General features: G+C 42.5%; 1 protein-coding gene across 1 annotated transcript in view; it reads right to left on the bottom strand.

Annotated features, from left to right (window-relative positions):
- Positions 1-9,002, bottom strand: part of LOC104492248 (fibrocystin-like) — a gene marked incomplete at both ends in the record, with an annotated part of 74,138 nt that extends 65,136 nt beyond the window's left edge. The window contains 5 exons of the mRNA XM_010134809.1: positions 2,217-2,350; positions 4,978-5,103; positions 5,801-5,995; positions 7,605-7,750; positions 8,795-9,002. Coding sequence (XP_010133111.1) covers positions 2,217-2,350; positions 4,978-5,103; positions 5,801-5,995; positions 7,605-7,750; positions 8,795-9,002 — 809 coding nt within the window. The remainder of the gene's footprint in view (positions 1-2,216; positions 2,351-4,977; positions 5,104-5,800; positions 5,996-7,604; positions 7,751-8,794) is intronic.
- Between the last annotated feature and the right edge of the window lie 7,986 nt (positions 9,003-16,988).

Genomic DNA, 16,988 nt, shown 5'->3' with positions numbered 1-16,988 from the left:
CAAAATTTTAGCTAACACCCTGATTCACAAAGCCACTTAAGAGCTTCAGCCAAATGGAAACCAGCAGTAATTGGGTCTCCAAATGTCTTTGTAGTCTCAGGTTTGAGTGACTGCTGTGTCCCAATTCCAACACCATTTAGGAGGCCACTGATTTTCAAGGAAATTTAAGCTCTTCAGTCACCGATGCAAATTCAGGCTCCCGAGTAAATTGAGTAGTTATGAAAATATTATTGCAGGACTCACTGTGGAAAGCTTAACCCATCATGCACAGAAGATGTAACACAGGATCGACCTAGAGCTCACTGCCTACTTTAGCTGCAACCTTTGCCTAAAAGATTACGCCTGTAAGCTTAAAACCAGTAATTGAAAGCCGGCAATCTGGAAACAAAACCCAAACAAACACAAAACAACCACTTAACATTAAAGTCTATGGGGGGAAATTTCTATGCCACGTCATGGCCTGGAAACCAGGCAATGGGAAGGCGAGTCTTTCCCATTATATTATTCAAATCTCCCTGTTAAAATAAGACTATAAATACCTAAAAAGCAATATCCAGTTCTTGAGCCATTTGATCAGATAAAATGCTAACATCATGATGCTGGTGCTGGACCAACATCCCTCGCGTTTAGTGATTGTTATTGTACTAAGCGAAAGCCCACAAGATGCAGGTGTTCTGCCTGGAAGAAGTGTGACCTTTTCTCTTAACGCCCTTTCGTGTCTTCTGCTCAGCTCGGCTTGGTACTGTAGAACATATTTTCATAGTTCCCTTTTGCTGCTGCAATGCCTCAAATAGCCCACTCCAAGTGACTGCCAGCAGTAGCCCTTCAAGGGCCATCTGCTACTCTGCCTTGAGTAGCATGTCTCTGGAGAGCAGCCTTAACCCTGATGTTTGGGTACACAGCCACAGACGCAGCTTTGGGCGTATCTATGAAGACATAAGAACCAAGAGAGCTAAACAAATGTGCTGGAAACCGACCACAGTCAGTTAACACGTACCCGCAGAGATAATTGCAGCAGACCTTTGCAAAAGCTGAGCCATTGGCAATCGCGTAGACAGCTCCAGGGTAAGTCAGTGCATGATAGTACAAAACTCTGTACTTAGTGGAGCTGAAATTCATGTGATTCTGCCTAGTTGTTATATTTTTAAACATATTTGATGGTCCTAAAAATGATAAATACGCCCTTGAGGGAATTGCAGAAAAGTCCTCTCCTTCTTCCTGAGTACTAACATAGCAAATGTGTCAGTCTCTTTTTCACCTTCAAATTCAGGTGCAATTCTTTCCTCTTGGAACAGAAGCCCGGGGGTGATTAGGTCTCCACATACAGTTAATAACTGGTTTGGTTTCTGTGGGTTAGCAGCAGAACAGGTTAGGATATTTTTACCTTTTTAATGAAAATGTGCCTTTGTCACAACAAAAACTGTGACAAGAAGGTCAGTTTCAATGAAATTCCAGACTAAAAATAGTTGAGAAGGAAAAAATGGTTTGAAATATTTTTTTCCATGAAGAACTTAAAAGAGACTCTTTATTCTGAAACGTAAGTGACTTGAATAAGACAAAAGAATTATGCACTAAAAGCATCAGAGAATTAGTGAATAAAAAGATTTTGCTGGGTTCAACTTTTTGATGTAAGGGTCGTTAGTCTGTTAACTTTTTAAGAGTTTGATCTTTTATCACTATTTAGAATAGAGAAGCTTCGTTTCTTTTAAAATCAATGTCGTTTTCGTAGGCCAGGGAACACGTTCTCCTCCTCACCCAGGAATGCAAATCTTGGACTTTACGTAAGTTGTCATTTTAAATCCAGACAGAGGTGCATTTGATATTGCTGAATTTTAGTATGTTTGCCATGAGCCCATTAAAATTGAGATTTTTTTTTTATAATGACAAAACTAGGAAAAGATACTAAAAAAAGCTGAGTCTAAGCTTTTTTCCATTTTTTTATGAATCCATGAGTATTAGGAAAAAAACCAACTTTTTGGAGTATCTCAGGATGAGGGCTCTCTCTGCCTTTGTTTGTTCCACTCAAGCACAGTAAAATTTCCAGTAATAAAATTGCCCATGAATATAATTTATTTTTTAATATGCACTTGTTTAAAGATCCCGTCACAAGGCGTTTCTGTCAGCTCAGCCAAGAAGAAAATGGGCAGATAAATGAAGATCCGTATCTTTCTGATGTCTTTGATTAGAAAGGAAAAGTTATGTTTTATACTTCTTACCTTGATGTGGTTGGCAGGAGCCCTGACATAGATCCCTGCTGGTGACAGTGTCTCGATGTTGGATAATCCGTCTGTTCCAGAAAGGCCAATCACTATGTTGTTACTGACTCTGTTCCCCTCTTCCAGTCCCTCTCCTTTAAAAATGGACAAGAGAGGAGAAGGAGAAGGAGAAGGAGAAGGAGACGGAGACGGAGACGGAGAAAAGGAGGGGAAAAGACAAGACGGGAAAAGAGAAACAGAAATGTAAACATAGCTGGAAAATCTCTATTACGCAAGTCACAGAACTTGTCAGGTTTTGCCCTGTTTTTCTGGCATGGCCCACTGGGAATAAACCTTCCCTGCACACTGGGTAAATCACTGAAAAGCTCTTGGAAACCTGTATTTAACACATGGCAGAACGTAGCTGTAAGACGGTCAAAGGCTGCCCTGGCTGCTCAACACGGTGGTGCCCAGCATGGAAAGGGGAAGGCTGTGTGCGTCAGAAATGCCACGAGCTAGGTCTGACCAACACCGTAAGTATGATAAAAACCAGTTTTGTCACAAAGAGCTCACATTCTAATGAGATAAAAATACTCAGGGAAAGGAATACTACAGGACATATCCTACAAAGAGGCAATAGAGCCCATGATTCCGTAATTCAATGTGCACAAGGCCCTGTACCAGGTGATACACCAGCCATCCTGCACTCCAGGTTTATGGGGCTAATGAATAAAAGGAATATTGTAAAGTGCATTTACTGTTGGAAAAAGAGAGATTCAGAGTGGGGAAGTGGCTTACCTATAAATACTCAGGCATGCTTCTGGCACTACTAGAATTCAAAGCTCTATCTACCTCCTGTGTCTCCAGTCACTGCCCTACTTACATGTAAGAAAATTTCTAAATAGGCAACGCTGGACGAAAGTGAGGGGCTTGCCCCCATAAGCAATGAAGTATGAGAAGAAAAAGGAAAAATCAATCAAAAAATTGATCACATAACTCAAGAGCCATGGTGCCTCAGTCCTAGTAACAGTACTGAAGTACGAAGAAAAAAATCACAAGAAATATCTTTTTAAGCTACGCCATAAAGTCATGTGCCACCTGATGGTAAAAAGTGGACAGCTGCACTCAGGTCAAGCCCAAATAAGGAACGCATCATCGTATGTCAACCTGCTCTGGCATTTTGGAAGCGGAATACAAGTGCATTATCTTGGTTTTGCCCACATCAGGTGCAAATTAATTCTATTTAGTTTTGTTTATCAATCTTAAATTACTATCTCCAACTATTCCTGCTCACGTTCTATTCCAAATCAGGTCCCTTTCCCAATCATCACTACCCCAACTGTAAGCCACTTGCCAGGAAAACCTATGTGCTTTGGTTTTGGGGATGGTAGGCATTATTTTTAGCCTTCCTCTCACTCTTTTGAACCTTTTCTGTTTAGGAAATATTCATTTTCCAGGCTATATTTACTACAAACAATACCACTACCAGAGCATGAACAGGATCCTAAGGCAGTCCTTTTGACAGCTATAGAGGGTTTTGAGGTGGCATAAAATGTCTTGGTGTGTCAATTAATTTTCAGCCCAGAGCGAATTTTTATGACTGTCTTGCAAACCCCCTGAAAATAAGGATTTTAGATGAAATCACTGAGGGAGTCCAATTCTAGAGCTGCAAATAGCCGGCTGTAATAAATATTCCTTCACAGGCAACAAAACGATATATAAATTCATCCATCAGATCCTCTGGAGCCGCTGACAGTGAATCCATTAGAGACCTCTTGGAGGTAAGGTGTATTCAAGCTGAAACTTCAAGGGAAGCATTCAGCTCTGCCCAGAGCCCGTTAACTCAGACCCATGTCCTAGCATGGGTAAGCCAAGGCATGTCAGTAGATTGGAGATCTTGTTCTGCTTTTCTGCTGCCACAAGGGCTCTGGGCACCACATTGGGCAAGTTGTTGCACCTCTCTGAGCCAGCTCTCTTCATCTGCAAGATGTATACAACGGGTCCCAGGTTACAGTCTCCTCTGTTTGATGTGCAACCTATCATTTCTCATTATGTTCAGACACAGGATCTAGCATAGGAACTCGCTGTGTGTGTGGAACTGCAGAATGAGGACTGAAGACAATTTTTCCCCCTCTGTTTAACCTTAAATTGGTCATTTTTATCCCATCTCTGATGGAAAACAAAAATTGAGCTATACCTTTAGGTATTCAGGCAACATGAGTTCCCAGCAGAAGATGCTGCAAGTCAGTCTCCTGATGGTTAGTCAGGAGAAATATTTTGTTGCTTAACATTTTTGTTGCTTCAAGCTCCAATTTATTTAAGTGTTAAATCTTCTGCTTAACTTTTAACATGTGCTTTCACTCCATTATCTTCTCTGTCAAATGACTGAAGCTAAAGGTAAGTACGCTCTTAAACGCCTCACTGAACTTGGGTCTTAAATATTGCATAATGGTGCTCTTCCACAGACAGTTAAAACAACCCCCTAAAAAACTCTCTCTTCCACTTGTACACTAAAAAAACCCCCAAAACTAAAAAACCAAATCAAGTGAAGACTCTACGTGAAGAAAAAGAGAATGGGTGGTCAAATGGAAATAGCTGCTAGGAGTTGCATAAGGAACTTTATTCCAGATTTATTGATACCAGAAAATGTGGAAGATGAGATTAAAGTTCCCAGGATGCAGTTAAGGATCTGCCATTCTTCCTCCAAAGACATTTTCATGCAAATGCTCCTCAGCACAGGTTGCGATTGCATGGAAGGTAGCTATTTTCCTGCTTCACTTACCCAGTAGAAGCCCATGGCCTGAAATGTTGTAGAAAACATTACTGTCCACGCTAAGGTTCGAGATGCCGGTCAGACGGAGTCCTTGGCCAAAGGAGTCCAAAACACAACAACCACGTATGTAAGAGTCTGGAAAAAAATTAGCAAAAAGCATGAGGGTTGGGAGAGTTTTATATTAGTTCCTCAAACTTTGATGTTGTGCAATTAATCCTTTTGACTCCCATGAGACCGCTCGGTTGCAGCTGCCTACCCTTACTTATTTGGCAGGTCTTTGCCAAGAGGTGGGCATTGCTGAGATGGTCACAGCAGAGAAGAGGGGTCCTGAGCACAGAAATGAGTTAACAGAGATGGTCTGCTTTTGTGAGGAAGGAGGAGGAGATCCAGTGGAAGGACAAGGTAGGATACCAAGAGTGAAGTATGTTATGAGCTCAGGCAATTGGATGATTGAAGTGGAATTGAAGGAGAGAAGGAACATTTCAGAAGGGCAGTGAGGACAGGGTGGGTATCTTGTACGCATTGTCTAGCCAGGCATGGCGGCTTGCTCAGCATGCTGGCTCCAGCATCATGGCTAGTGCTGCCTTCTGCCACCAGGAAGCCTAGATCCTTACTCAGTGATGAAGATGGCATAGGGAAGGCATGTGTCTGTTAGCTGGAAAGTTCCATCCAGAGCCCTTAAAAAATCTGAACCCACTGAAGTTGCTCCCATCACCACCAGCCTTCTTACTCAAGAGCTGAGCACACTTCTGAGCACATCTGCCCCAGCTTTGGGCAGAAAAAGGTGGACATCTCAGATCGTTCCAGCCCACCTCCAGTGCAGCCATCTCACCTGCCATCTGTGTGTTGCCAGAAACACTCAGGGCGCTGTGGTACTGCTGAAATGCTTGGCCCACTTGGCGGAACTGGACCCCCTCCACCTGAAGCCGACTCGCCTCTCCCTGGAAGGCCTCCACAACCATGATGGCCCCCAGGTCCCGAGACCCCAGCTGCCTTTCACTTCGCTTGTACAGACACCTGGAGCCACCTAAAATACAACCCGGTAGGAGCTGTCAGTATTACATGGGATGTACAGAGTGCCCAAAGCAACATCATGAGACTCACCACGTTGACTTCGTGAGACTCCACCTCCAGCAGCGATCTTAAACATGGGCCCACGGACAAACAGCCACAGGCAAGCGTATTTTACACTCCCTCTAAATACACTCATGGTGCCTTCCCTAAGAGGGTGGACATTTTTAGAGGAATATATATTAAAACCAGCAGGACGCTCTGGTAGTTTTATGCTTTGGAAGGATCTTGTGTTCAATTTTAACTAGTTCTATGCATGGGGAAGACGGATTTGACATTTGATTTACCTTGGGTGAGGCTCTTGAAAAGGGGATTTGGCATGGATATACTGAACTAAACTGAAATGAGAACATTTTGAAATTTCTTTAAAACTCTTGCTCTCCCCACTGTCCCTGTAGATGTGTGAGGAACTGTTACTAGCCTCAGTCTGAAGACAAGGAAAATAAATCGCAGGGCTGGGTAAGGAATCAACATTCCCGAAAGGCATCCATCCATAGGTCTATATTTAGGATGTTTGGGTACAAGGCGATTCAGGCTATGAATGTGCGACTTGTGCTTGCTCAGCGGAGGTGCAGAGGGGATTTTGAATTCCAGCACTGCCTGCTTATGCTCAGTAATTCTCATTTTTCTTTTAAAGAAGGTAAATTGACCTCAAAAAACACTGCCCACTCCTCTTCTGGTGACTCCTCTGAGTAATCCTCCTACCCTTTAACTCAAATAAAAACCTCAAACGGTTAGCGCATTTCAGAGACTATATTTATGAGTTCCACAGAAAATGGACCATAAATCTACAAGTAATATAAGCAGTTGGCTGCTGGATATCAAATGAAGTCTTGTGTCACAGTCTGAAAGCCCAAGGCATTTTATTTTTAAAGGAAATCTTACAACTGGGTTGGCAGATAACCTAACTCCTCAAATTATAATCACTGGGTCTGATTCTGCTTCCACATCAGCTGGTGTAAATCAGGAAGCCTCCTGACAAACTTCATGGTGTTTTGCACAGGTAAAAACTAAAGGAGAACTGAGATACCCAGCATTGTTTCTCCAGCGTTCCTATTTTCTACAAGAAAATGTCACCTGTTGGTTTTTTTTTTCCTTAATATCCCTAAACACTAAACAGCATCTCAGTATTTTACACTAAAGACTACAAACAGCATTTGACTGTTTTGTTTTTCCTTCATCTTAAAGTGAGTAAATAGTAAACACAATTAAAAATTTAATGTAAGATGTACACTGAAACATGTTTTCAGAAGATACTTTCTTTTCTACACCCTTAGGCTCAGGCAAAACTAAAGGGTCTTTCCCAAGATGGCTTGAAACAACAATGTGAAAATAATACATTGGAGATATTACAATGAAATGCAGTTCAACTCCCAAGACTTCACACTTCAATGTCAAACAATGTTTGGAAAGATAAGCTTGCTTTCCTGGAGCTGGTACGTCTCAAAGTTACCCTATTAAGAAATATTTCTAATATACAGTGATACCACAATGTGATTTTAACGGTGCAGTTTTCCTCCTCAGAACTTTTCTCTGAGAAAAGACCACGTCACCTCTTGCATCACCTGCTTTTGTACAGTGTCTGAGGTGTGACATCCTCTCCATGGTGACATTTCCTTGAACAACCACCCTTCTGCTGATCAGCGCCACCACAGCCCTCAAAGGTGGGCTTTGGCCGTTCACCCAACCCTCTCCAACAGTGTGGGAGTGCCTAGGGAAAGGCACACAAAAAAAAGGCACAAAACATCTGCACCTGCCAGACGGCGGGAATGATGTTTCCCCTAAGCCTGTGGGGGGGGTGCCAAGGGAAAGACACACAAAAAAAAGGCACAAAACATCTGCACCTGCCAGACGGCGGGAATGATGTTTCCCCTAAGCCTGTGACTTCAACTGCCCAAATTCAGAGCTGGATTCACTCCTCACCATGGAGAGTGGCATAGGTCTGTGTACCGGGACTAGACATATTTGTCCTTGGCTGATGCTTGTTTTCATGTTTTTCTCTCAAGCTCACAAATTTTCCTTAGATTATGTACATTTCCACAAAAATATTTCAATCTTTGAATTTCCTTCATCTTTTCAAAACATTTTTTGTTGAAAAACATCAGTACTTTCTTCCCCAAGCCCCAAATATTTCTGGGACTAATTAATACTAAGAGTCTTCCTGAGTGTTGGAGTTGGGTTGCCTCCCCAACAGCTAACGTGGTTCAACACTGGGGTTCCAGGTGACGATCGCAAACAGCACAGTTTATCCAAGATCTCCACACTCAGAAGGCGAAAAGAGCATAAGGCTCGCTGAAAACACAGAAGCAGTATTTCCAAACTGAAGTAATTAACTTTGAGGGAGTTGTTAATCGTCTTAGGTAAATCAGTCAGGAGGGCAGGATTTATTTATTTTCCTTTTACAGAAGTCAGACACTTTTTGTGAAAAAACTGTGCTTTCTCAATAAATTAACTATCTAGGACAATTCTTTGTCAGGGCTATACTGAGACCACTGGACTGTACTGGCCACCAGTGTTCTCTGCTTCAAAGGTTTTCTGAGTTCATGGTTATGACACAGGATTTAACCATAGTCAGAAACACTCAGGATTGAACGTCCACAAGCTTTAAGGGAAGAGAGGAACCAAAATATCTCTGATTGTTAAAGGGATTTATACAGTTATAGTCCCACAGGCAACTGTGAATCCTCGCCTTAACCAAATTTTCCCCTTGTTCAGCTCTCTGCTACAGAAATCTCCTCGGCCTTTGAAAGGATACCTGAGTGGTGACCTGAGGTACAGCTCCGTGCTGTTCACAGACTCAATAACAGCCATTTCCTCCTGCTGCTGTGCATCTCCAAGGCCTGTCCTTCCCACTAAGATTTCATCACCGGGTTGCCAGTCAACAGGTTCCTGGAGCAGTAGTCGTGTATCGTTAGCATGAGCGGAGGATATCAAGTGTGTGAAAGCTACTTTGGGCATCCAGCCTGAAAAAGCAAAAAAGAATTAAATTATGTTCTTTTTAAAAAAGCAAGTCAGGCAACATAAAAAACCCAGAAACCATTTGTTTAGAGAACATCTCCTCACTTGGATCATCTCACAGTCATTCATTTGGGTTTGATACTGTGTAGGAGAGGTGGGATTAATGCTACAAAAGTGGGTTTGAGCTTGGACCAGAAATGCAGCACTTCCCAAACAACATCTTCATTTCATACATTTTGTCATTATTGGTCTTAAAAAGCTAAAAAAAACATGGCAGAAGGAAATTTGCTCTACAGAGAGTGGGAGCTGAGGTTCAGCTTCTTTCCCCCAAACCAGCTTTCCTGTGTGAGAAGCACCCGCTTCTTAATCACGCTTGATAACCAACAGAGAAAAGTGCTTTCTGCAGGGACCGTCATCCTTCTCTGAGTGCAAAAAGCGCTTTGGATTATCAGATTCCCCAGTCAAGTGTCCAGAACAATCTAGGCCCACAGGTAACTTGCATTTACAAAAACACATGCTTTCATTAGTAACATTTCAGTGACATATGGAAAGACAAATATACCCAGTTTCAAAAACTTTGAAGACCGACTACAGATTGCTCAGCTAGGAACACGTCGTCATCTGGAAAGTGTCTCCACTGGAGGATGCAAAACAAGGGGTCACTTTTTTGAAATCTTGTGTTAGGTGGTTTAATCATTTTATATACAAAGAATTTCCTTCAGTCTCTTTCATCCAAAATAAGAAATAACTTCGTGTATTTAAATGTTGTAACTTCGGTGATTGTTCTCCAGAAAACTTGAGTCTCAGAAAAAACTGCTGAAACGTATTCTTAGGGAGGTCTTACTCTGGATAGACCTGAAGACGTATTTTCAACTTTAAGGTTCATAGCGAAGGCTGTGCAGCATCCCTGGGGTGGGGATGACCAGCAAGTTTGGCAACCAGTATGAATACACAGGTCAGCATGACCACAAGATGAAGAGCCCCCTGCATCAGCAACCTCAGGCCATCACTGGAAGGTGATAGCAAGGTTGCCACTCCAGATTTCCCTCTCTTCAGTGGACAAAATATCAAGTCTGTGTGCAACAAGTCCCGGCAATGAAACATTTTGCCAGTTCACCCACCCTTGCTTCTTCATCCACAAAGATTGCTTTAACTCTTGACATTTCTTTTTTCCCAGCAGGCTTTGGAATAGATTGTTCCAGTGAGGGCCAACAAACCAAACACCACCAGGGGAGAGCACGTGCCTCACACACCCACCTTTAGTATATTTTTCCTTCCTTCCTTTGTTCATAATTTACCTTTAGCCCACAGCAAGTTACTGTCCTCCCTGGCTGTATTGTGGAGAAGTAATAACACCGAAACCACTGAGGGTAGTGGTTGCATCCAATGAATCATTTTAAATTATTTTAAGCAAGGTTCTCTCTCTCCATTTCCTGTTTCTCTTTCTGTTGTTCATACTCTAGTGTCCCAATTCTTTCATTAATGAAGACAGAAATAAGAAGAAGCATCTCCAAGTCAATGAACTTACAGCAGAATGAGAAAGAATCAAGTCTTTACACTCCATCATCTTGAAGTACTTTTTGAGCACCTGCTCTGTCTGTCAATGAGATGATGGTCATCTAAACCTATCTGAGATACTTCTGGGCCATTATCTTCTGTTTTTTCTTAAATCAGAATTGAAATTTCTCAACTTACAGATAGGCATATCTCCCAGACATCCTTCACTTAATATGCCTCAGTTCATATCATGGAACTGGTTTTGAAGGCATCAAATGGACTTCAGATGAAACTAATGTAGATACTGCAATCCAGCAGGACGTTTTAGACAGCAGTTGAACCAGACTACAATGACTCTATAGTAGCTCTGAAAACACATGCAGTGTGGACCCTGCTTCCTCAGCACCTATGTCATTTGCCTGAGAGATCTACTTCTATTGGGCCACAGTTTTCCAGTGCAGACATAGCCAAGTCCACCTTGCACCTGTCATGACCACAGACACCAATGATTAATGCTGTGGGAGCTCATCCTCAACACTGCCTCAGCCAGTTCAGAGAAATCCTCTAGATACCAGACCCTGTGCGTTCTGTTACTAGCAGCAGTCTCATCATCTTTATTCATTTACCTTCTTTCATTGAGTGAACCTCATGAATTTTTAGGACCTGCATAAAACCGAACGACTGACAGGAGCCATCTGCACGTTGAGCAGCATACGATTTTTCTCCAGTTCTGGACATGCTGTTTATAGCACAGATTTGTGTGCATGTGTCAGCGAGTGTGTCTGAGTGCATCTGTGGCCAGACACACCACTGACTCCCATTGTGTACATCTGTCACACGCACACTACGGCAACCATTATAAAGACACTGCTGGGCCACAACTCATGTCTTTAAGAAGTGCAAACCACTGTTCTGCATTCAAAACATGCTCTAATGGAAAAGACTTGTCTGGGGCTTTTTTCTACTTCCAAGCTCTGAAACAAAAATTTTTAAGGAAAAGTTTCTGAAGTTGGGTTGTTGGGCTTTTTTTCTTTTTCCTAGAAGAATAGTATTCAAGGTATCCAAAGATTCCTCTTTTCTTCTTTCATTTTTCTTTTTTGACTTCTTACTGTGGTCTCCAGCCTCACATTCCACAGTTGTTCTACCTTTACCCTGACAGTTCAGGGGGGGTGAGATATTTCTTTGTATGTGTAAGATCTACTTCCAGTTTCCAAGACTTTAAGTAGTTTTTTTAAATAGGAAAAAAAAAAAAAGTCTAGCAGTTGTTCTTGCTTCCCTTTTATAGTCTCACAAACAACATCTCCTGTAGGTCAGATTCTCTTCTACTCTAAGCAACATGAGTGACAAACACAAGATTTTGTCAGCGGTACTTTTCTGGTCAGGTCACCAAAAAAAGGACCATAACTGAGATTTCTTTGAATTAACCATATCATATTTTGACCTGTCAGTGCAGGGTCTGATGGGAGTCCATCATACACCCACACAGAAATGTATTACACTGTTCCTTGAGAAGTCATCACCCACTGTTGTTTAAAATGATCCATTCCCCTTTCTAGAAAAAAATTACAGCTGGTAACCTTGAAATATTGGGTTTTTTCCAAGTATGTATAACATTGTGATCTGTACTTCACATTGTTCCAACTATAGGAAATATGCAATCCCCATGTTCTCCAACTCCAGTATCCAACAGGTTTTAAAGAAGATAGCTTGAAAAAGAACACAACACCCACCAAGCCCCTTAGTCGGTATGACCGGTAGTATGTTTGCAACTGCCCTGACTTAGTTTGGAGGCTGTGAGTTGGTTTCAGGTGCCTAAACCTGTCATTTTGGATGTATGGTGGGCCTTGAACTGCTGTTCCAGGAAGGCATTGGTCTGATGCAAGTTCTGCGTCCTATCTGCCAGACCTACATAGATACCTTGGATATTATAGGGTGCCTGGAATAGTCCGTTGTATCAATGCTCAGGTAAATAACAGACAGATGGCAGACAGACAAATCAGATTGCTTTTGCTTCCTGAAGCAGTTTCCGGACCTCTAGTCACCTGCCAGGGGTGGGCTGGCTAGATAGGGTACACCACTTTTCAGAGGCACTCCTACACTCAACTTTTGAAGGGGAGGTGAAATACGCTGATTAACATCTCAGGAAGGAATGATCTCCAGCTGGGAGACAGCCTTCATTTTCCAGAAGTCTTTTCCAGCTTCTCTCCTTCAAAGAACCAACAGGCTCTCTACAAAGATCATGAATTCCTAAAGGGGTTCCCTGGAAGGAAGTCCCAGATCCCTGCAGTCTGTCTGCAGGACCAGTTTTTGGAGGAACAGAGCCCACTTTCTTGTTTCCCCTTGAAAACAAACTCTATTTCAGATGAAACATGTGGGGTTCATAAAATAACCTTCAGTGACTGAGACTGGGCTGTGCAACAGGTAAATAAATGACTTGTTTGAGAGTAGAAGGTTTAAAACACCAACAGCTGTGGTATATTTAAATTATTTCTTCCCCAAAAAAGTACTGCAAGCAGGAACACTCAAACGTACTGAAAAATAGATGAATCTGTGTAACTCCTTAATTATTGAACTCATTTTTAATAATTAAGCAAGCTCAGATTGGAAAAAAAAAACACATCTTGAGATCTAAAGCAGAAGTGACTTCATGTTAAAGGGACAGGACAGAGCCTTTAGACTCAAAATGCTATTGCAGGCAAAGTAAGAACTGAACATTTTACTAATCAGCTTGACAGTAACACCTTTAAATACCGAGCAGAGCAGAACCATGTTGTCAAATGGCAACCCAGAAATGCAAGGGACTTGAAAGCAAATTCCGTCACAGCATAAGAAACATCTTGGCACCAGGACCCTGGTTTATTCTTCCAGTTGGAACCAAGATGTGAAGATGCAGTCTGGTATAGACCAAGCAAAATTATTAAGAACAAGGAACTCTGGTGTGTACAATGCTGTTCTCTTTCCCATGTCAAGCAGAGAAGAAGAAAACTAGCATGAATTTAATTTCTTACAGGCCCACAAAATGCTTTATAAATCTATGTAGGATGCTATATGACTTCACTAACTGATTTTACCTAGTCCTAAACAATTTCACCAGAGATGAGAATTTTACCTTTACAGAAATATCTCAGAATCACATCAGAGTTCAGCAAACTCAGCAAGGTGTGTCAGGGTATACTTAGCTCCAAGGTTACAAAAAAGTCAGTCTACAGCAGGCCAAGTGCTTAGCAGAAGCCACTGGAAAGACTGAAATAGAGAATTTTGGAAAAAAATGACCACAGTGTTGGGAGAGGCAGTAAGCTACTTAATTAGGAGACACACCCTATAGCGAATGGGAAAAATAGGTCCCGTGGTGAGCCTAAACACTCTGAATCGCCTTCTAGCAGTTCCTCTGTTCCACTACAGGCACAGGAGAGCTATCTCCGAATTCAGGCAAGTGGGATGGCCACAAAGCCACTCAGAAGCACTTTGATGGCCTTGGAAACTCCAGATGACCTGACTAGTGGCTGCCCCAACAAAGATACATGTTTCCTTGGGTCGGAAGCACAGACCTGTGCTCCCCTGATCACTGATTACCTCTCATTTATAATCCTGAGCACACGTCCAGCCTTTCTCCCAGCACTCCAGAGCAAGAAAGAGAGAGAGAGGGAGAGACAAAAAGGCAGTGGTATTGACCTCAGCTGAGAAGGGCCGCTCCAGATCCCACTCCTGATCCCAGTGGGAAATTTTACTGCAGACAAGACAACTCCTTTAAAGTCTCTGTTTGTCAGACTGGACAGTTATGAAGTGTTGAAGCATTTGTTTTACCCATTCCTTGTACATTTATGAAAAAAATCACCTCTTCCCCACTGCCTTAAAATGTCTTCCAGCTTCCACCAGAAGGGAAATTTGGATTGATGCTGATCACCAAAGGACGTGCATAGTTTGTAATCTATCATTAGTATTAAAGCAAGGTCGACCATTCTAGATACCCCTCACATGCAGAGAGCTAGGGCCAGACCTAATGGAATTCTCCCCTCTAAACACAGACAGGTTCTACCACAGCACCTGAGGAGCCTGCTGTTGGGTGCTTCGCTCCATGTAAACATGGCTGAGGTGTCCACAAGGTAAAGTTAGGTACCTCATTGTGCACAAAGGAAGGTGAGGAGGAGATGAAGAAGGGTTAAATGGCTTGTTCAGGGTTACACAAGTATCTGGGATAAAGCTGGGAAGCGGGATTCCTCTGAGCCAGCCCAGTTTCTCAAAAATTAAGCCTCCTATTCCAGCTAGAAATAATCTAACATAGGTGAAAAACACCACTCAGACTCTTGTTAGCATTTTCAGCTACTGGTCACTGCTGGGATATTAGTTCCAGGGGCAGGTGGCTGAATTACTTCTACACAAATGCCTTGTATTATTTTACACAAAAGGGAAACTGTGTTAGTTCAAATAGAGAAACTGAATAGTGGCTAGTTTGCCCTGGTCTGAGAAGCACATCAAAACTGAAAGAGGAGGTCACAGCCCCCTGAGTCTCCTCCAACTCTCTGTCAGGACAACACGAGGTGCTGATATTGCAGTCACCTCATGTAACCAATCTCCCATCCTCCCTGGAATAACTTTCCAGACAACTCGCCTTTGAACTGAGAGTGATCCACTAAATTCCAGCCTTTTTCAGTGTCCAGCACTCACTGCCCGCACACTTCTCTTCCTGTTGTTCCACCACTTCTTCCTCTTCAGCTTCTAAGTGCTCTTGCCTTTCACCTCTCCCAGAGGGTGATTCCAGTCCACACGTAAATCTCACAGCCATGTCCTTTCTCCTATCATTCCTTCAAACTTGTTCGGTTCCTCCTTTCTGCATCTCAGACCGATGCCACATCTCCCAGACAACTACAACTCTTCCTCACATAGCTTCAGGAACATATGGGGCATGCGCAGAGAAAACTGACTGGCCAATCAGTTCTCCAGGTGATTTGTGGAGGTATGTGTCTTGAGCAGGCAACCTTAGGCAGAGCAAAATTTTCTCAGCCCGCTTTGCCCAAGCTCTCATTTCCTCCATCCACTTCACTGCATCAAGACCATCCACTTCACTGTTCTAAGACTGCCTGGAGATAGACACTTCTTTTAGTTAGATGAATTCCACCTTAAATCTGTAGGATGGTCCAGATCTAAGAATTTACCTAACCAGATGACATGTTGCTTAGATGGAAAACCAATGTCCCTGACCTGAAAACAAGTCTTTTTGATTATTTGTTGTCACCTAACTTCAGATACCCAGGGAACCTACTAAGCCTGACAGCAACCTGCATGAGGTACATCCAGAGTTAGGCAGAGCTAGAGAGCCTGGAGTAAGCATGGAAGTATTGGTAGAAACTAGACTCCTTAAATGGGTTTTAGGAGAACTGGTTCCAGCTCTAAGCCTGCCATGGGACTGTTGGACTTTCTCCCAAAAGCGTTTCAATCAATCTTCCTTTCCTGGTGGGATGGCAGCCTTTGAGTCCTCCTCTGACTACAGAGGGTCAGGATCCCGCCACATGTTGTCTTCACTCCTATTTACCACTAATTAACTAACTGGGGTTATGAACATACGGTTTGTTTGTAGTGGTGATGAACTATAAAGCTCTTCTACACCTTTTGACAGTTTATTGGCGCTTTAAAGTTGAGGTATATACCCCAACACGACTTTACAAGAACTGCAGGTCTCAGACACACAATCTGCTTACCATGACTCTACCCGTTACGCTGCAGGTAATCTGTCAATCTGCTGCAGCTACACAGTAAATCCTTAGTGAAAATGAGACTAGGATCTTCCAACTGCCATGAACAAAGTGAAGAAAAACAAGCAGTTCACATCCCCCAAAAAAGAAAAGAATTTTGCAAGGGTCAAAGTTAAAAACATAGTTCAATGGATCATAGCTATGATTAAGAAAAAAGAAAACCCACCACCCTGTAGTCTCCAGTAATACAACACAACACAATTTACTGCAGCATTTCAGGTGTTAGGAGTCCAGCTTTCTCTCCACTGTCACAAAACCTTTTTATTCCCTTTTCCCCACCCAAATTGCGCTGCCTACTCACACTTCTCTTGGCCATTCCTAAAATTCCCAGATGTCAGATAGCAATGCAGCCATTGCAAATGGGTGCTTCAGAAACGTGATTTTAATTATTTAATATATATTTTTAGATCCAGGACAGTGACTTTTTGCTGCTGCTGCTTCAATGAATCAAATAAATCATAAAAATAATAATGTATAAAATTCCTCAAGTTAAAAGGAATAGAAAACCATTTCCCGAAAGCCTCCTTCGGACAGCACACAGCTGTGCCTGCTGCAACTCTCTATGGTCAAATGGACCAGATCCTTAACTAAGGACCTGGAAAACTTTCATGAACTTGGATTTGATGAAGACATTTTTAAAACAATGTCACAGCCACCACAACTCTTGCAGGGACTACTCCAGTCACCGGCCAAAGTGCAGGGAATCAGAAAAGGAAGGCTGAGAGCTGTTACCCTCCGTTTTTC

The sequence above is a fragment of the Buceros rhinoceros genome, unplaced genomic scaffold (genome assembly GCF_000710305.1).
Source record: "Buceros rhinoceros silvestris isolate BGI_N320 unplaced genomic scaffold, ASM71030v1 scaffold5710, whole genome shotgun sequence".
NCBI classification, from domain to species: Eukaryota; Metazoa; Chordata; class Aves; order Bucerotiformes; family Bucerotidae; genus Buceros; species Buceros rhinoceros.
This window is presented reverse-complemented; position numbering and strand designations above follow the sequence as displayed.